This window comes from Chaetura pelagica, unplaced genomic scaffold, assembly GCF_000747805.2.
Source record: "Chaetura pelagica isolate M959 unplaced genomic scaffold, ChaPel_1.0 scaffold72, whole genome shotgun sequence".
Taxonomy (NCBI): Eukaryota; Metazoa; Chordata; class Aves; order Apodiformes; family Apodidae; genus Chaetura; species Chaetura pelagica.
In genome coordinates this window covers 91,675-112,705 of record NW_009952560.1, presented here as the reverse complement: position 1 = coordinate 112,705, position 21,031 = coordinate 91,675, and the positions used below count along the sequence as shown (strand labels likewise).

The 21,031-nt window shown below is 43.0% G+C and overlaps 1 protein-coding gene across 1 annotated transcript in view; it reads left to right on the top strand.

The window, feature by feature from the left end:
- The first annotated feature begins 1,970 nt into the window (after window positions 1-1,970).
- KSR1 (kinase suppressor of ras 1) overlaps window positions 1,971-21,031 on the top strand; it is a 23,041-nt gene continuing 3,980 nt past the window's right edge. Inside the window, exons 1-12 of the mRNA XM_010009096.1 lie at window positions 1,971-2,247; window positions 9,381-9,528; window positions 11,158-11,629; window positions 12,032-12,036; window positions 13,859-13,919; window positions 14,940-15,023; window positions 16,561-16,622; window positions 16,727-16,833; window positions 17,146-17,314; window positions 18,557-18,598; window positions 19,536-19,590; window positions 20,312-20,357. Coding sequence (XP_010007398.1) covers window positions 2,131-2,247; window positions 9,381-9,528; window positions 11,158-11,629; window positions 12,032-12,036; window positions 13,859-13,919; window positions 14,940-15,023; window positions 16,561-16,622; window positions 16,727-16,833; window positions 17,146-17,314; window positions 18,557-18,598; window positions 19,536-19,590; window positions 20,312-20,357 — 1,368 coding nt within the window. The 5' untranslated portion in view covers window positions 1,971-2,130. The remainder of the gene's footprint in view (window positions 2,248-9,380; window positions 9,529-11,157; window positions 11,630-12,031; window positions 12,037-13,858; window positions 13,920-14,939; window positions 15,024-16,560; window positions 16,623-16,726; window positions 16,834-17,145; window positions 17,315-18,556; window positions 18,599-19,535; window positions 19,591-20,311; window positions 20,358-21,031) is intronic.

Below are 21,031 nucleotides of genomic sequence, written 5' to 3'. Positions count from 1 at the left end.
TCAGCCTGATAAATAAATTCAGCAAATTCTCATGGAACTTACTCCAGCTTGGTCCTGATGTGGCTGAGCAGTTTGGTAAAACAGGATGAGTTCAGGACTGAGTTGTTCCTTTGATTTCCATTTTTATTAAATATTTTTTTTAATGTGATGCTGGATATTGCCTTCCAGCCCAGCAAGGTTTTTGGGAACACAGCTAAAGGTGCAGCAGTGACAAAGAGAACAAAAAAGCAGCCTGTTGCTGTGGCCAAACTGCCAGGCTCCCAACTATTGTTGGTTTCTAAGGTTACTGGAATTGCCTGAGCCTAAAAGAATGTCTTTGTAGCTCTTTTTAAAATCCTTTGCGATGCCTGTAGAACTGGAGGGAGGGAAGAGGTGAAGAGAAGGGGGAGGGAGGTGGACAGTTCAAATCTGCCAGATCCTGCTAATTCAGGGAGCAAACAGGATCGAGACTGCCCTTCTGGATGTGTGGTCACTAAAAAGGGTGAACTGATTCGGTTTTGGTCTAAGGCAGGAAGAGAACATTTTTCAGCTGTTTATTTTTATTCATGTTTATTTTATTCTTGCTACCCCCTCCCAGCAGTAACCAGTATAATGAGCTATGTTCCTTCTGTTCTCTGGGACAAAAATATTAGAGGTGTACAAAGCATTTAAATTCCTCTGGAATTCCAAAGGTATGATTATTTTTTAAAAGTTCTGCATCCATTTCATGCAGCTGCAGAGAGCTTCTGTAGCATTGATACTAGCTGGACAGAACTGCAACACCCATTGGGTCATTAAAATTAATCTTGAGTAGGCATGCTGAACAGGCTGTAATCTGGGGGGAATGGAAATAGCTGGGCTAATTAACCAATTGCTGTGTTCTTGCAGTCTTTTTTTTTTTTTTTATCCTGTTGTTACACTGCTTAGAAAACAGCATTGCAGCCACTGCTGGTGTTTGTGGCATGGACATCAGCAGACAGTGCAGGGGAGATGTTTGTGATGAGTTGCCTTTCAGAAACGTACAAGGTATCATTGTGGGATTGTTCCTGCTGTTGCTTAGATTTCATACAGCATGTGAAGCACCTTTCAGCTGAATGCTTCAAAATGGAAATCACTGACAGAAGGAGTTTAATAGGTTAGTTATTAAGAAATATATCGTGGTTTCCCTTAGCTTTACACATACTGCGTGTGACATGACTGGGGAGAGAGGTGGTTAGGGAGCCTTTTGAGAGATGGCTGAACAGGTCAGACAACGAAAATGGGGACATTTGATTGCCATGCCTGGTTCTGCAGCTGGTGTGCAAGATACACTGGGGAATAACTTCCCACCTCTAGGATACTTTTAGCTCATCTGTAGAACTGAAATAGTCATACTGGGTTTCCTTCATAATGCTGCCAAAAAGTGCTACAAGAGAGAAGGAAAACCCCACAGATCTTGTAATGCCAGGCATACAGGCCCTCTCTTCTTGAGACTTTTTAGGCTCTGAAGCTAGTTGGAGAAGTTGCCAAGTACCTATAGAGTCTTGGAGAACAGCTGTGCCAGAGCCCTTCCCTGGCCACCTCTAGGGTCTAAACACAAACAGCAGGTACAAGGCAGGAGGTACCTTCAGGTGAGGCCCACTGCTTGTCAGGGACAAAGCAGGAAAAAGGTCTGATTTCATAGTTTGTTTCTTTTTTAAAGAGTTCTGATTCCCTCTGCACTTCTAGTGTTGCTGGTGTGGAGTGTTTCAAGATTGGGCTAATCTGTGACATAATACCTTTGAAGAACAGCCCAGTTGCTTTAGCTCGGCAGTTACAGAAACAGTGCTCTTTTTTCTCTCTCTCTCTCTCTCTCTTCCCCTCCCTTCTCTCCCCCCTTAGTCCTCTCCCAAATAAAGCTGCCATGCAGGGAAGCACAGAAGCTCCCAGGCTCTTCTGTCAGGAATAGAGCACCAGCTCTAATTTAGAATATCTGCTGACTCCTCTAGTCCTGAGTGAAGACTATTTTTGCTCAGTGACTTGGTCTAGACATTGTGAAGCTTGAAAGCTCTTGCTGTTATAATTGCTGTCTTGTTGCCGGGCTCCTTTCGTTCTTTGAAAACCTATATTTAAAAGGAGAATAATGACTGCTTGTAAAATCCTTTAGCTCTGGAAGAGATTATAGTAAGAACAATGCACTGTTTATGGCGTTGGGCAACAGCTAAAACTCCTGTGAATGTGGAAAACAGTCAGCCCGTCGTGCTGCGGGGAGTGAAGGGGCTGCTCTGTGTGGAGCTAGCAGACCTGGAGGTAGGTGGTGATTCTGTTTGCTGTCTGTGAATACAAAATTCTGAGGAGCAAGGAAACTTCTCTGAACCCCCACTCCAAATGGTGCTATTTCTGTTTCTTTCTTACTGTTCCTCTAATCAGTTGCCAGACAGATTTTTATCATAGAAAGCAGTGGCAAGTGTGGAGCAGGCTCTGCTTTGGAGCTGGGCTAATAGTGTTCTGTAACTTTCTTTTTAAGTATTTTTCTAGGAAATGCTGGAATCCTTGTTTTTGGTTGGGTGTGCTTGTAGTTTAATACTGAAAATGATGAATAAATGGTTAAACATGATGGATTGAAACTGGGAAGAGACATTTTAACTGAGAACTAGAAAAGGCAGGACAAGGAACTATACAGACAGAAGGTATATTTAAGATAGGTAGTGGTCTCCAGTGGCTAAAAGTTGCTCTGAAAATGGACCTAGAAAAATATACTGATCCTGTTCCTCATGAAAACTGGGAGTCAACAATTAAGGGTGGAATAGGAATGACAGAGGATGTGAACAGAGTGCTGTCCCTACTCCTAGGCTGATGGAAGAAATCTCTTCCAGAGCTACATAATAGGTTCTGGGCTTGGGGCATGTCCACCAAAAAAAAAAGGCTATTAAAAATTCCCTATTGACTTATTTCTTTACCACAGAAATAATCCTGTCTTTATCATTGTTATTCCCAGAAACATCACTATTAGATTTGTTCCTATGTGTAACTTGTCACTATCTTAAAAGGTAACTTAAGAACATAGTCATCTCCTTATCGTCTTCTGAATCATGTCTGAACCAGCCCTGCTCACCATGTAGCAGGGGTTCCAGTCAATCAAGTTTGGAAAGCTGTTTTTAGAGTAGATAACTGTCATGCACAGGGAGGGACAAATCCTGCCCTAGTGATTGCTGGCTATGAGCAGAACTTTGCCACCAGGGAGACTGTGTGGGAGCAGATGAAGCAGTACTGTGGTTGGGTCTGGTTTACAGCTGTTCACATGGGCAACATATTTGACTCCCAATGTATAATTTTTTTTAATAACTCCTGTTTGCTTGTGAAACTTGTCTCGTTCCCCATTTAGCACTGATGCTAAAGGCCTAGTGTCTTGTAAGCAGTCAGAAATGGTTCATGAGCAAGCCTGGGACAGCACTTGTCACAGTGGGGAGCAGAGCAGGAAAGGCTTGTGCTTTGAGTAGGAATTAGCTGTGAAGAGTCTCCTGCTGCCCTTGTAAAGGTGTGTAGAGGAGACACTGGCACAAGTTGGATACTGAGACCATGGCAGATGCTTATACTTGGATGGACTGTGATTGAGCTGGTAGCAGATCGACCTGATCAGTTGTTGGAGGAAAAGTGTGGGGTTTACTTGTGTGCATCACTTTGTTTGGGGGAACAGAAGCAGCAATTCTGCCTAAGCCTATCAGGTTTCCACAGCTGTATCCTCTCATCTTTTCTGTCAGCATATCTGCATGAGCAGACCATGAGGACTTTGGCCCTTTGCTGGGGATTTCCATGGGTCTGGCAGCAGAAGCTCTGAGTGGACTGCCAGATAGCAGAGATCCTGAATGTGCTAATTGTGTGTATGCAAATTAACTCTGTCCTGCAGGCTTCCTGGACCTAAAACTCCATTGCCTTGTTCCAGCTGAATGCCCCTCCCCAAAGTAAACAGCTCTTGGAAAATATTCTCTACTATTGCAAGAGCTCCCTTCCCCTGCCAGGGGGTCCAGGTACCCCTTGCAGCCTTGTTCACTGTGAATGATTCATGGCATGAGGTCAGCAGAAGGCTCACCCTGCCCTTCAGGACCTGCAGTGAAACCCTGTGACTGCTACATCTGTCTTCTCACAGAAAAATAGGAAGTGCCAGCAGTTACCCTGTGCTCAGCCAGCCAACTGAATGTCCTGAGTCTGTCAGCTCCTCTCCACCCTGCCTGTTGTGTGAGAGGTGAAACAGTGAAGAGGGAGATGTTAGATGAGACCACAGCCTGTGTATACTCATAGCTTAATGCAAGCTCTCCCATGTGAGGGACTTTCCTGAATGCTCATAAAATCTCCAGCAATGTAATAATACAACAATTTTTCAGTACCTTCTTCACTAGACACCATAACATGAAAGCAAAATAACAACTAGCAGGCACAAGATATTCTTAAGAGCATCCTTACATGCTTTGCTTGGAGCCATCATTGGGAATTTAAGCACCTTATGTAATGGGTTTTCTCTTCTAGCATCTGCTGTTTTATGGGACGATGATTGGTGAGGGAATGTATTGATTTAAGAGGAGGCATTTGGGGCCTTGACAACTGTCCAGCTTTACAGGAAGAGCTGTGTCTCCTAGGTTGAGGAGCAGGTCAGACTGATTCTGCAGAGTGCTAGCAACAGCATTAGCTCCTTAAGCTTATCTGCAGGGAGGAATCTTTACCAAAAATAACCCATCCACTGAGTTAGATACCAGCTTTTTTACATGTTTCAGGGATTTAAGTTGGACACCAGACAAGATTAAAGACCTTCTTACACTATTGTGAACTTTTCACCCTGGCTAACTGAGACTAACCTTTGGATGGCTTCTGTGGTTTACTTTTTTCTCTTTTAAACATGGGTACCATGAAGTGCACAGCCTGCATGTGTGAGAAGCAGGAAGACTTTGTAGAAAAGTCTTCTTACCTGTTATAGAGAGGAATGATTTCCTGGTTTGGGCTTTTTAGCATCACATTCGCTGAGCTGTGCGTGGTGAGTAGGACTTCAGATTTTGCTGCCAGTTTTGAGGTGCTGAAAGACTGAAAGCAGGTTCTGTCTTCTGCTTGCTCTTCCCTCCTCCCCCCCTCCTTTAATCTGACCTTATTATTAGAGTAGTATCGTGCTGTTGTTAAGGCAAGGTGTGCCCAGGGAGATGGTTCTTAGCTTGGCCCTAACACAAGCCTTTAAGCCGCATTTTTGTTTAAAGCTGTGTTGTTTTAAAGCCACAGTGCCCATGAAGAGCAGGTCAAGAGAGGTCTGCTGGACCCACATTTCTCACCCTCAGTGCTGAGGATTGGGAGTAACCCCTTTGCAAGGGCCCAGAACTGCACTTGCACTGGTAGGGCTCCAGCCCACCACATGTTCCTCTGAGACAGACACTGTCAGGGCTCTTCACAGGGGACATTCTTCCCCTTAGCTCAACAGCTGAGCCAGAGCATCCGCAGCAACTGAACCTGTTTTAAGAGCCATCTTGAACTAGTGACCCTCATCATTATCACACTGGCTGGGGGGCTAACACAGAGCTAAATCACATCAGGCCAATCTTACAGGGATCATATTGACCAGTTTTATATTAAGCCCCTACATATGTGCAGCACATGAGTGGCTGTTTAAAGAAAGCCTCTTACTTCCCCTCCCTTCCCCCCCTTTTAAGGCTTATTTCTTTTGTCACGTGTCATGGGGGCTGGCAGCAGATAGTCTGAGCTCTCCCAGCTCAAGGTCATTTGGATTGTTTAAATATAATCTCCTTTTCTGTACTTATACTTTCCTATAACTTGCTATTCTGTCTTTCTAAAATTAAACTGTTGAGCAAAAGAGTAGGTTGGACTTTACATGCAGGCCCAGGAAGGGTTCAGCGTGGCAAGCAGACGGTGCCTGTGTCAGGATGTGTGTCTGTGTGAGATGGTGCTAAGGGTGCAGAGCAAAGTGAAGAGCTGGGGCTGCCCCTTTCTGCTCAGCTGTGCCTTGTGTGAACCATTCTAGCTTTTCATGGCAGGCCATGCATGGAGTTGTAAAGCGCTGACCTGCTTAAGGAAGTGAAACCAGTCAGCTTAGGATGATGAAGCCTTGCATAGTGTTTGTGTCCTACAAATGAATGAGACAAAGAAAAAAATGCCCTAAGCTCAATAGTTTGGAATGGTTTGTAATTATTTAAAAATTATTTTCAAATCCACTAAACACCATCAGACTTTGAAGAACAGGCAGTCCTGGAGTTTAACCATCAGGCTGCTGTGGGACAAAGGTAACAGCTAAGTTCTCTGTGCCAGTAATTGGTTGTGTTCCCCTCTGGGAATGAGAGAAGGACCTGGGAGGCTCTGAGGCTCTGTACAGGACCCAGGCCCCACTCCGTGAACAGCAACACACCCCAACCCAGCCACCCCAAGGCATCTGTACTGGTTGTGAGCTCAGCAATTTTGTGTTGGTGAGTTTTGCCTTGTGAGGAGTGAGTGTGTGTGTTGTTACAACCAGGAGCTGAGCCCAGATGCTATCCCACAGACCTCTCACAGCAGGGAATGGGAATTCCCCAGTTAAGCCTTGTCTGTAGCAGCACAACCGGAGAGCTAATACAGGGTCAGTTAAAATAGCCACTTCCACCTTACAAATTACTGTTTTTTCAGTCCAAAGGCCATTTTTTACTCCACTGAGGACTGGCTGTACAGGTACAAGGCTCCTGTCAAAGGTGCAGTGGCATCTGCCCTAGGTAACTGCAGTACTTTGCCCTCCTTGTAAAAGGAGAACAGACAGGATAGAACCTGACTGCACCCTGGCTACTTGGGTGGACGTGGACTTGCAGATCAGCCTGATTTCCTCCTGTTTTTGTAGTCTTCTGTGCCAGTCACTCCCCTGAGTGTTAACACTGGAGGTCAGGGGTGCTCCTCCACTCTGGATCCTGCCACAGAGCAGGCACTGGAGAAACCAGATCCCCAGTAGTGCTGTGACCAGTCCCATCCCAGCTGGCTCTGCATTTCTGCTGCTTGTAAAGCCTGGGCTGTGGAACTGGCTGAGGTGGAAAAGCTTTGCTTTCCCAAGAAAATCTTGGTCTCTTCCACTTTACTGATTGACTTACTAATGGTTCTAATAAGTCACTGGTTACATGGGCATCATGCGAAGGGTAGGGAGGTGAGGTGATACTGGGTAATGTCACTTGAGAGCTTGTACTGGGATCCGGAAGGAGGCGGCTTCTTCCAACAGTGGCTGCGTGCTCTGGGTTGTTTTCTCAGCAGGGAGTGGTGGGGGTGAGGAAATGTTTGAAGATAATTCAAGGGTGACATCGCTGTCATCCCACTTACTCAAGGACTGCATAAAAGCATGAAATGGGATAAATGTTTTTGACAGAGACATTGGCTTTCCCTTATGCATAATGGGGAAGCATTACCTGCCCTGCTCCAGAGCACAGGGGCACCCGTGGTGGTGTGGAAAACTGTTCCTGCTGTGCTGTAACTCGTGTGGCTGTTTTCCCCCAGTCACTGTCCCTTTGAGAGCTGCTTGTGTCGCAGCGAGGCTGACGTGAGCCCTTGTGATCCTGCTGCACACAGTGCTTTCTGCTTGCAGGGGAGAGGAATTCAGGGGGTGCTGGGGAAATCACTAACTAGAATAAAGACTTGGGTTAATCCTATTGTTATCAGCCAAGTTTGGCTGGAGCTGCATGTTAGCAAACTTGTACTGGCTTTGTGCTGGAATATTTGAGTGGTGGAAAAACATCCCAGTTTCAACTCAGATTATCTCAGGTTGTTGTTGTTTTTTTTTGTCCTGTGGGGTGTAATACCAGGTTAGGAATCCCAGGAGAGCAGAGTTTGCTCTGCATTTTCACTGGAGTCTTTGTGCTTCCTGCATTTTATCCACATGGAAGTCCGTCAAGAACAAGCTTTTGGGGGCAATCTGACTCCTGCATCTTGGTGGTGCAAGGGAGCAGAAAAAGGAATAATACTACCCAGTGTCAGATGGGATATCTGTGCTTTTGTTATTCTTCTAACATTAATTATAGAACAAGAAAATTGACTTGAACTTCATTGAGCCCTGGCTCTACTGTGGACCTGCTTTGTGCTCACTGCTCATTCAAATTCTTTGTGTCTCCTTGAGTCAGCTGTGTTTTGTGATTCATCTGGTTCAGGGCATGTGACAGAAGATGCAGGATGCATTTCTTTGCTGCCCTTTCTGATTTTTTTGTTTTTCTTTGCTCCATGCAACCGTTGCTAAAAATGGAAACCATGTGACTACTTTTTGTGTTGGCACCTATAAAGCTCCAAAGATGGGGGCTGTTTCTAGCACTGTGACTGCTAAACCTCATGCATCAGACCTCAGAGGCTTGAGTCTGGCTTAAGAAAGATGTGATTGTTAAAGGACATTCAACTTTGATTTCAAGTCGGAAATGGAGTTTACAAGCTTTTTGTTTCCAAACACTGAGATACACTTTTGAGTTTCCCCTTCAAATAAAAAGTTGAAAGCCTTTTGTATAGAATAATTCCAGGAGTTGAAACTTTAGGAAAGAGGCCAAATATTGTGAAATTTGTGATCTCATTGTGAGAGTAGGCAGCAGTGAGGTCTGTTTAGGCAAAACTTTCAGGGAAATTCCTGGGTATCTGGGCTAAATATCCTGGTTTTGTTTATTAACCACAATTGCTGTAGAGTTACACTGGGAACATTTGAATGGGGGAGGAGAGGGGCGACAGCTCAATTCTGTGTCAGGAAATACCAGATAATTTCATGCTTTTGAGTCTCTTGTGTCTTTTGTTTCTGCCTGATATAAACCTTATCACTTTGGAGGCTTTGGTGGATTAAGATGTACAAGGAGTTCTGCACAAATCTCTTGGACAGCAAGATAGGGTAAGGCTGGTTCTTTAATGAAAGAAAAATTGCTTGAGGAGGAGGTCACTATCTCTTGGTGATAAACATTTATTTTTGTTTAAGAAAAGAAGTAGCTTTCCTCACTGCTTTTACTTTTCACTTCCCTACTAGAAAGCCAAACATCTTTATCTGACTTTTTTTCAGGTTTTAAGCCTGTTTTGTTTCTGACTAATTTTTTTTTAATGAACAAGTTAAGCTTTCATTAGTAGCTTTTCAAAAATGCTGAGTGAAAACTTTCCACAAGGGGAGAAGAATAATTCAATCACCTCTAATGCTAACTTAAATACCAGAGAACTACCACAACATCCTAGTGATACAGAGAACACTGGAGCATAAGCCTGGTCTGTCATGATGAAGGGAGGAGAGAAAGCAGCTGTGGAGCACTGCTGAGATCTGCTGCGTGGTCATCACTGATCTGAGAGATGCACCACAAGTGTGAGCATCATGAGTCAGATCAGACAGTGAGGAGTGGCATTATTTCAAGTACATCAGAATAACAAGTGACAGTCTTATCTATATATGTCTAGTAAAAAAAATAAAAGTATCATCTTGTTTTTTTCTGCAGAGAATACCAGAGGAGATAACCTTAGATGCCTTACTAGAAATGAATGAGTCCAAGGTGAAAGAAACAATGAAGAGATGTGGTGCCAGAGATGAGGAGTGCTCCAGACTCAATGGGGCACTGAGCTGCTTACGGAAAGTGACTGAATCAGGTACAGACTGTCTTGTTGTTCTGTGGAATTAGGTTCTCACCAGCCTGACCTCCATCCTGCTTCCTTTCATACGAGACAATCTCCAAAAACCTGTAGGGAATGCATTTGGGTATATCTGTAACCAGGATCAGGTTATGACACTTGGATGTACATGAAGTTGCAGTGATCAAACACAACTAGAGCTGTGGGTTGGATTTGGGTTTGACAGCATGTCAAATAAATAAATACATGGAAATAAATGTATGTAGCAATATCCTTTCCTAGTCAATAGACTGTATCCTTATTCCATCTGTGTTCAGAATTGTGTCTAATGCTCCAGTTAATCCTCCATCATTCAGTACACATATCCTTGACCTAACAAATACAACCAGATTTCTTCTAGGTAATCCTGTCCTCAAATATTGCCAGTGCAGAGAGAAGGTATCATTCTGTTTGGCATTACTTTGCTCAGAAGCCTGAGCATTATTCAGCTCAACGTTTTAGAAGAGAAAAACATGACTCTGACAACCCTTTATCACTGTATAGCTTAAGTGTACCAACTGATGAACTTCTCTTAAAATTCCCTGCCTCCTGCAGTTTTTTATTTGACTGCTGGAATTGATAGAATCATTAGTCAGATTCCAATAGCAGATTCAAGAGCTAGCAAAAACCCCAATTTACGTTGACATTCTGGAAGGAAGGGAGCTGTGTCATTAGAAACACATGTGTTCAGCATGCAAATGGATCTGACCCAAGATTTTTAGGATCAGTCAAATTCCAGATTCCTGGAGCACTGTTTCACCATCTTTCCCTCCCACCCTCCCCAGGCTACTTTCAAAGGCATTGTAAAATCTGTTTGGACAAGAGTGTTTCACATAGCACACTGGTCCTCACGTGCATCAGATCTTTCCCTGTAGCAATTATCTGTCTGCCACTGAAAGGTGATGTTTCCTGTCAGTATTATGACAGTTCATACAATTTGCAAATGGTAAAGATTAGTTAATGGAAAAGTCAGCAAACAGCCCAGTTTCATATTTCCTTTTTTCTAATCTTTCATGTCCTGCTTTGTCAAATGTTTCCCATCCATACTGTGGCAAAACCAGCCATTGTTCAGAAGTCATGGCATTCAATTACTATAAAGAAATGGCATTTTTTTAAATCCAGGTATATAATCTTTTGTCAACCACTGATTATTTCCAACCTATTGGCCTTAATAGAAGTATTTTTTTCTTTTTACCAAAGACCACTCTAAAAGCAGACAGGGTGCCAGGCTGGATGTACAGATTTATCTAAACAGATCGGCACCAAATCCACATGGGTTTGCAGTGGGATGTGGGTACCTGTTTTATGTAGGTGTGTGTATCCCTCATTGTTCAGTAGGGCTCAAATCTGTTCAAATTCAGCCCATCATGTAACATAGGACCCGATTTTAGCTTTGGGATATGTAACTACAGGGTAGATATTGCTGTTCTTGTTTTAAAGGTGTCTTGGATGGGTGTCAGAGGAGGAGAACTAGGCTTGCATCTTGCACAGGTGCAAAGCAGGGGGGAAAACCCCACCATACAGCCTAAAGCAGCTGGGTGTGAGTTGTGTATATACGGTGGCTTTCCCTTCTAATGCTTGGCTAACATGACTATCGTTGGTGAACAGGTGGGGAGTTAAAAGATGATGTGCTGATGAACCTCTCTGAGGCACGCCGAGAGAACAGCTCGACAAACACCACCGACTCCCCCGGCTCCTCTGCCCCCACATGGAGCCCCTCTGCACTGCACCTTCCCAAGGGCACCAGCCAGCAGGCACGTTCCGTGTCAGTATCTACAATCCCAGCTTCGGATTCTCTTGCCTCCAGTCACGGACCTTCTATCTATGCAGAAAACCTCCTGGACCCTTTTGCATTCCCCACACACAGTGGAAGGTTAACACCAAGGACTCCTCACAGCATCACCATCACTCCACCAACCACTCCTCAAACCAAGAGAAGGCATAAGTTGAAGCCACCACGGACTCCTCCTCCCCCTTGCAGGAAGGTTTTTCAGCTGCTACCTAACTTCCCAACCCTCACTAGGAGCAAGTCTCACGAATCACAGTTGGGAAACAGGATAGATGAAGTTCCTCCAATAAAGTAAGCATGACACCTCCTCCTTCCTCCTTTCCCATGGACACTGCTGGGCTTTGTTTATACCAAAGGGCATTCAGTGCTCCAATTCTGCCTGTGTCAAAGAGCAGCTCTCCAGTTGCCTGGTCTTGGTTTCAGTGTAGTCTCAGAATCTGTATCAGTGGGATATCCTAAGATAACCACAAAAGCTGCTTGTTAACAGTGTGTCTTTTGAAATGTATTTGGAATTACACCTGTTGAGGAGGCTGGGGTGGCTGCTGCTGTTAAAAGGCCCCAACCACTTTTTCCAGGCTTTGACATACACTTTTTTTGAGTAGATAAAGGAAAGGTGTTAATCTAACATGTAACTGATTGTTTAAACTGATCATTTTAAAATAAAAAAAAATATTATTTTTTTTTTCTCTCTAGGTTTGGTAAGAGATTTTTCATTGCTGAGAGAAGAACCTGTCCTTGTCAACTCTCTGTTGATCATCCCTGTGCAACATCTGGAGGTCCTCAGTAGGGCCTTCTAGCCCAGAGTTTCTGTTTACTGTAGCAGGAGCTTGGCCTGCTGGAGAACTGTTTACATGGTCTTTTTTGTACCTGGTATTTCTTCAGATGACAAAAGAAAGGAAAAGGGTTATGATATTTAAAGGGTTAAAGCAAAGAGTTTGGGTGTAATTGTTTGTGACTTCAGACTCCTGTTATTGGTGCCTCTTGCTACTGGAAATAACTTTGCACCTAACCTTTGAGTATCTATGGATATTGCCAAGGATCTCTGTGATGAAATTAGCCAGTTGCCTGCAACCATCTCAGGAATGCTTCAGCATGTGCTTAAATGTGAGATGCTTCCTCTGATGGCGATGAGTCCATCCACATGTTTAAGGGCAGACAGGACTAGGACTTGTGTTTTGATCCATGTGACTGTGTGTCTGTCTCAGATACAACCTGTAACCTTGGAAACTAACATAGGGAGACAGAGGCATCTTGGAAAGCATCTCATCTTTTTGTAAAATATAAAAGTCCAGATAAGGACATTACAGCACCACACATACATCTAATGCCCTTTAAAACAAAAATCCCAGGAGCTGCTTTCAGAAATTAAAAAAGCATAGAAAGAAAATTGTAGAATGAAAATGCAGGCAGAAATCTGAGCATTTCTCTGAGGAGAGTGATAGAATTTATGCAATCAATAAAAATGACATTAGAATAAATTCAAACAGAAATTAAGAATTTTGGTGCTTCTGTGCACATAGTAATATTGTCTGTTTTAAAAGCTGTAGACTCCTTTAAGTCTCATTCCATTCCAAACTTGATTATATTAATTAGGACTCTTCAGTAAGGATGTAGCCACCTTAACTGTTGTCTTATGATTAATTCAGATGACTCTGCATTTGGATGGCCACACCAGATCAGCAGTATTTCTTGGAAAAGCAACTAGTCATTCCAGCCTATTCTAAGACCACAGATGCTTTTACAAGTTCGGTGGAATAATGATAAAAAAGAATCTGGTGCCATCTAGGGTCAAAGAAAGAGACTGACTTTTTGTAAGCATGGAGTGTCCAGCCCTGAAGCTGTGTTGATGCCTGCAGATTTGAGTTTTTCTCCAGATTTGCAATATGGCTGTAGTTTTAATTCAGGAAATATGCCAGATTCTTAGTATTTTAGAGTTTTTAGGAAGTTTGTGGTCTAACCACTGGAGCACTCGACTGACATTTTGAAGTCTAGGTCTCTCTTTTCGCACTTACCAGCTAGCTAAGTTATCTCACAGAAATCTTTTTATCCCTTTGAGTCATGTCTGGCCCTATCTATAAAATGGAGATAGTAACTTTCAATGTAAAAGAATATTCTGAAATGTACTGACACTGCATGAAAACTGGGTGATGGTATTAATGGTAAATCAACAGGGAGTAAACTGGTTGGGTGTAAAGTCTGACTTTCCACCTTAAGAATGGCCAGGGCCTAACCAGATGGACTTCTGTGTTCCCTAAATGTAAAACAACATGATTTAACAAAAATAAGGAAGAATTATGATTCCATCACCACATCTTAGCTTGTATTGCCTCCACATGAAAACAAATACAAGAGCAGTATCTGGTAGTAGCTTTGCAGCAGAAGGGAAACCAGTCTGACTGGGCTGAGCTGGGCTACTAGCAGTGTCAGGCTACTAGTGACAGTGATGGGTTTGTTCTGTCTAGACTGGTAAGCAGGCTTGTGAGTAATGCTTCCCTAAACCATCCTTTTGTTCTCCATCAGAACTCTCCCAAGGATCCCCTCAAACGGTACGAAGAGACTTTGGCTTAGCTGTAACACACAGGTGAGCAACACGTGCTGTGGGAGCCACAGAGAGGGGGCAGACCAGGCCAGCAGCCTGTTGGAGTGTCTTTGTAGCAGTGAGGACTCTCAAATAGGCCTGAAATTGGGTCAGGTGCCTCATTTGCCAAGTTCAGCCTTTACTGTATTTCAGCTTCATTCCTTTGTAATATGTCACTGATGTGTCCAGCACTTGAAATGCTTTTTACAAAGCCAGCTGGCTGCCCATACTGTAATGAGTAGGGAACCAGCAGCAGCAGAGTTGTGTCTGGAGTGAATAGGAAATAGTGCTTTTTATAAGGGGAAGCTTCTCCTTCCTCCCTACATGAAAAGAAAACACATGTTCCTCTTCCTCCCTCATAGGTTGCTGCAGCTCCCCCTCCCAAATCCAAAACAAAACTGGGCTAGCCAGTTCTAATACCAGACAAACCTATCCATTCAGTTTTCTGGTAAAAGGGATAACACTCCCACTGCCACCCATAAATTTCATTTCAGCTCGAGAATGGTGTTCAGGTGAATATAACCAGCCCCATGTGATATATCCTGCTCCTCTGAGGAGGGACACCAGCAACTGATGAGCATCACATGCTCATGGGCTAGATCTGCACTTGGAGCATGTAATGGCTGCTCCCTCTCAGAGTACTTGCTTGTTTCAATTCTAGTTTAAGGGGTTTTTATGAAGTGATGTTTTACCAACTTGGGTATCTTTGACTGCATGAGGCTTCAGATCTGCAATTGCCGAGCTGCAATTGAGGTTTCAGGACATTTTAGAGATGTGTACTCCGGCACCTCTGAGCACCTCTCAGCCCTGTTCTAAGAGTGGAGAACTAGCTGGAGGCCAGCAGAGTTGGTGTCAGCTGCCTTTCAGTTGCTTTTGATTGGAAAAGTGAGAAGTCTTTCCCATACCACCACTTGCCCTTTTCAGAACAAGCTAAAGGAGTATAGTCTGTCTGTAACTACCTACAGATGTTAAATTTCCTTTAGACAGTAGATAACATCACTTTACCCTCTTGTTTCTGCTTAGGTTCTCTACAAAGTCTTGGTTATCTCAGATTTGCCAAGTCTGTCAGAAAAGCATGATGTTTGGGGTGAAGTGTAAGTACTGCAGGTGAGCAAACAGCGATGATCTTTTTCCGAAGAACCTTGCATTTGATTCATTAAAAGTTTGCCAGTAACTCTATCCCTAGACATTATGCCCTCTTAGTAATGACATTTTTGCAGTCAGCTTCTGAGTGGCAAAGGGATGCTCTGGCACAGCCCAAGGGGATTGGACCTGATGGTCACAAATGCAGGTGAACTCATCAGGGATGTCAAAGCTAAAGGCAGCCTGGGCTGCAGTGACCATGCACTAGTGCCGTTCACTGTCGCTAGGGGTACGAGGCAGATGAAAGCATAGTGAGGACTCTGAATTTTAGGAAAGCAAATTTCCAGCTCTTCAAGGAGTTGGTAAGTAGGACCCCATGGGAAACAGCCCTCAGGGACATAGAGCAGAACAGAGCTGGCAGATCTTTAAGGATGCTTTCCATGGAGCACAGGAGATGTCAAGCTCCAGGTGTAGGAAATTGGGCAAGGAAGGCAAGAGACCAGCACGGCTGAGTCAAGACCTGCTGGTCAAACTAAAAGGCAAGATGGAGCTACACAGGCTGTGGAAGAGGGGACAGGTTTCATGGGAGGAGTACAGGGACATTGCCTGGTTGTTAGAGGGATGAGGTCAGGAAGGCCAAGGCGCAGCTGGAGCTGAACTTGGCAAGGGATGTAAAGAAAAACAAGAAGGGCTTCTACAGGTATGGAAACCAGAAAAGGAAGGTTAAAGAAAGCTTAACCCCCCTGATGAGCAACACTTATGAACTAGTAACAACAGACAAGAAGAAGGCTGAGATTTTCAACAACCCTTTTGCCTCAGTCTTCACTGGCAACCCCTGTCCTCACGGCTCTCAAGTTGATGGCCCACAGGATGGAGACCAGGGAGACAAAGACCCTCCCACTGTAAGCAAAGACAAGGTTCACAGCCATCTGAGGAACCTGAACGTACACAAGTCCAAGGGACCTGATGAGATGCATCCCAGAGTCCTGAAAGAATTGGCTGATGTGGTTGCCAAGCCACTCTGAATAGTCATGGCACTGAGGTGAAGTCCCTGGCGACTGGAAGAAAGAAAAATTACACCCGTTTTGTAAAAGGGCAGAAAGGAGAACCCTGGGAACTACTGACCTGTAGGCCTCACCTCTGTGCCTGGGAAGATCATGGAACAGATCCTCCTAGAAGACATGCAGGTTTCCTACCTAATGATGGGTAAATCTTGTAGTCGGAGCTGAATACCTAAATAACAGCCAGGATTTTAGTTTTTTCTTCTCTATCTAGGTTGTTAGTCCAGAGCTCTGAGCTGTTAGTGCTTGCTTCACTGTTGCTGGATGAGTCAATGAAGGTAACTATATTAAAAATAAATCAGATGTGAAGATATGCATATGGATTTCATTAGCCTAATGACACACATAATAGGATTCTTCATATGAATGCCTGCTGCTTTGGGGCCTGGAGCATTCCAGAACTCCCTCTGAGATTAGCATAAGAATTACAAATTAAGGGCAGGCTGCTGCTTTTTGGGAAAGAACAAGTTGCTATTTAACACGTAATGTTTCTCTTTCAGATTGAAATGTCACAACAAATGTACTAAAGAGGCACCTGCTTGTAGAATATCCTTCCTTCCCAGTGAGTAATTCTGTACAAATTCTTAGCATTTCAATGTAGTTGATGGTATCACAAGAATAAAAAGTCTGATGAAAGCTTTTTTTTCCCTTCAACTTGTTTTTCAGTAACAAAAATAAGAAGAACAGAATCTGTCCCTTCTGATATCAATAATCCAGTAGACAGACCAACAGAGCCACAATTTGGAACTCTTCCCAAAGCACTAACTAAAAAGGTATGTGGTGACTGAAGTGACTCTTGTGTCTGTAAGTCACTCAGGAGCTACAGTAAGGAGAGGTGGCAGCAGTATTTTGCTGGTTGGAGCAAGAATGGCACCCTGAGCTTTCACTTTGCAAGGAGACTTGGATATGTGACATTTTCTCCTTGTAAAACATAAATTATGCACCACTCAAGCTGTCTGCTCACTTAGAAATACTACGTTATGACTGAAGCAGGGACAGCTTTCCTCTCCCTCTCGTTCAGTAAACACTGAGAGGAATTCTTTCTTTTTATCGTTTTCTCACAAGTGTCTTTCCTTGCTTTGAAGGAGCATCCACCAGCAATAAATCACCTGGACTCTAGCAGTAATCCTTCTTCCACAACCTCATCCACACCATCTTCTCCAGCACCTTTCCAGTCTTCCAACCCTCCCAGTGCCACACCTCCTCCAAACCCATCTCCTATGGGCCAGAGGGATGGACGATTTAACTTCCCAGGTAAACTCATCTTTTCCAGGATCAGAAAGGTCTCCAAGCAAGCAGAGGCTGACCAAGGTTCTACAGTAGTTGCAGGTTTCTGAATACATAGTTATGTCTTAAGCAAGGTGTGAAGATGTATCTTGCTATCTGATAAAAGGTAGTGTTCTGTTCTTGGAAGTTTTTAAGTGGTATCAACAAGATAGCTTTGCTGGAGACAGATTGTTGGGGAGTACTGGCACCTTTCTTAAATGTTTTCATCTTTCTATTTTCTCCTTTTTTGAAAAGAACTAAAAATATATATAATTATATTCTTTCTCCTACCTTTTCTCATTGTTTTGTAAAATGCATGTTGCCTGCTGTGTTTGGTTACCAGTGGCTTTAAATCATGAGTAAGCTCATGGCTAGAGCAAAATGTGAAAATGACAACTGGGATGAATTAGTTTCTCAGTCCCTTCCCAAAGAAAACCAACAATCAACACTCATTTTTAAACCATTGCCATACACATCTGGTGGAGAAGAATGTACCCTACATGCTTTGCAGAAGATGCAGTCTTTGCCAAAGCTGACAGAGGCAAAGATCTCTGACAAGGGCAAAGATTTACATAGTCAGAATAAATAGAATTCCTTTGATCTGGAAATGAAGACACAAGCTGCTCACATGCTGCTACATCCAGCCTTCAGTTTTGCTGTGTTGTGCATCTAGCTTTTGATCTGTGAAAGCTGCTATTTTAGCCTACTCAAAAAGGGCAGAAGCAGAGTCAGTTTTAGTACAAGGGTTCTACTGCAACTGCTTTGTATTAGGGGACTCACTGCTCAAATTCGCTGAAATGAAAAATGCTTGTAAATGGTTCATGAGCTTCACCTTCTCTTGGGTGCATCTTTGAAAAGCTGAAGCCATGAGACACCACTGAAGCACCAGAGCATCCCTAGGTTCTCTAAATTTGCTTCAGCCACTTGAAAGTCTGAAGGTGTTTTCCCACCAGACTGGTTGCTTGTTGGTAACATGGCTTTTGTGTGACAAGTATCATCCGTCATAGTCTTCCAAAACTGCATGTGCTGAAATTCACTCTCTCAAGCAGGCTGATAATCTACTAATCTGTTTCCCAACAGTGAGTTGGGACTAATTCATTGAATGCATATGGGACACTTACTGATCATCCTCTAACCTGTTTGTGTTTGTTTTTGTTTGTTTTTTTCTCCTGATAATTTTTTTGCTGTCCTTTTTTTTTAAAAAAAAAACCCACACAATAAAAAAAAAAGCTGCCTACTACATTCAGCATAGACAACAATTTATCTTCCCAGGTGAGTTGATTGTTTAAATTCTACTAACCAGCTTCTGCCAAAAAGTAACTTGTTTGTAAACCACTGCATGTTGCCCAAGAATGATAATTCTGCTTTAAAAAAAAAAGTATCTAAAACAGTTAAAACTTTCTTTTGTCTCAGGCCTCTTTAATATCTTATGAGGGAGTGATGTGTTTTATGTACTAAGGTGAAACTTTGATTATTCAATTGTAAAACAGTAACTTTCTGCTGTGGGATTTTAGACACAACTGTGTTTTTTCTTTAAAAAGACTCGCTTTGGGGGTTATATGCTTAGCTAGTGGAAATGGACACTGTCAGTTCAGGAATGCTGAGCTCAGCTTTATCAACTGGGGCTCCTGCCTGGGGGGTTTAAGAATGATGCAACACTATTCATGTGTGGATTTGCATGTACAAACTCTTTTTCTCAGTTAACTGTTCATGAACCCTTAGAAAAAGCTTGTTTGTTTCTAAGGTGAGAAATGGTGATGTAGGATGTAATTATTCTGAATTTTGGGAGGATTTGCAACCCAAGCTAAATTTCCTGTGCACTGGTAACACTGGACAGGTGCAATTGGAATACATGGCCTGCAGTATAGATGAATTTGTATATCCTAGTTCTGTGTGGATTTAAGTATTTCTGAGGCAACTTGAAGGTGTGTGAGCAGCTCACAGACAAGGACTCACCTTGAGAGACATGACTGATAAGGAGGTGAATGGGAAGAAGAGCAGACTTGGTGAATCTACTGGCAAAGAAGTACTAGGAAAGATGAGCATAGTTTTTAATGAACAGAAGTATGAAATCATAAGGTCTGTAGTTGAGTTTATTTTATGATTCCTGAGTAAGAAGCAAATAATCACTATTGCAATGTTAAAACTTCCAATCTATAAGATATCTATAAGTGTAAATCATGCATCATAAATGTTTCTGCTTTCCCAGAAATTCCTAGTCCTGCACAGATAGCCCAGCCTCCAGAAACAGCTGCAGACACTAAGTAAGTACAGTCTGAAGTTCTTCTATTTGCATAGTGTTTCCCTGATAATCTTCAGATCAGTCTGAAAAAAACATGTTATGGCCAAAACTTAACTAATCCTCTGAGAACTTATGGGATCATTTTAGTCAGCAAGGGTGATATGGGTAGTCTCAGTTTTATAAATAGAATATGATATTTCCTTTAAATGGGACAGTAAGAAGTCCACACCTTTAATATCTACTTGTGGTTATGTGCATGCCCAGGATCAGAAATATTTAATTAAATAGAAGTTAGAGTTTTATGATGAAAAGAGCATGATACACTTAACTGTAAGCAAACATCTTTTTAAGGATCTTAATAGTAGGGCATGCATAAGATTTTAGGCTGCATTGCCAGCACTCACAATTGCTTCTCCATTGTTGGTATTTCAGTAGTAGGAATAGGAATATCCATTACTGGAACACACTGTAATAATGCAGCTGTGCCACTGCCAAATCAATTCATGCCACTTAATCATTGAAAATCACTTCCAAGTCTTCGTCCCTCATTTGCCAAAATAAGCTTAGAAAGTCCTTATCTGTTAAGTGCAGCAGTAATTTTGTCTTTCTCTGACCTACTCTAATGCTATTGAGATCTGTTTTCTATTTGCTTCTCTCCACTAATGGCATATGTAGCAGCCCACTTTTCTGACAGGTGGATTTGCAAACATTATTCTCACTGTAAGCCTGTCTTCTCTTGCTAGTGCTGATCAACAGCCAGATGCAGATGGAGTTGAATGTGAAGCAGAGGTAGGTTTTCTGGTTTGCCCTTTTCTACAATCAGAAATGCCATGTTGAAAGTGCAATAAAAAATTTGTGGCCCTGGGATTATGAGTATAATGATAGTATCATAGAATAGTTTGGATTGGAAGGGACCTTAAAGATCATCTAGATCCAACCCCCCTGCATGGGCAGGGACACCTCCCACCAGCCCAGGTTGCTCCAAGCCCCATCCAACCTGCCCTTCAACACTGCCAGGGATGGGGCAGCCACAGCTTCTCTGGGCAACTTAGCTGTGCCTTACCTCAGTTCCACTGAACTGTTTGTACTGCAAAGATCTCAGCTGAAAATTCCTGGTTTCTGTAACTAGGCTGAAACAATGAAGCACTGGTAACAATACCTAACTTTCTCTAATTGGGCTAAGATGATATTTTTCAGACTTCTGGCTCACTCTGTTTGGCACAGCTGTTTTTACGTTACTGGGGTTGCAGGCCTGCTGCTGAACTTGGAAGGTCTAAATGCTCTGCAGACCTCAAATCTGCAAATAATACATGTGTAGGTGCTACCAGCAGTCAGATTAGCTCATGGTAGATCCTGCACAAGTTTGTTTTGCATAGCAAAGCCTTCCTGTACCTATTCAAGAGTCAGTAATTTTGGTTGTGTGTGTTTAGTTTGTAGTATAAATGCTGAAATGGGTTTCTTCA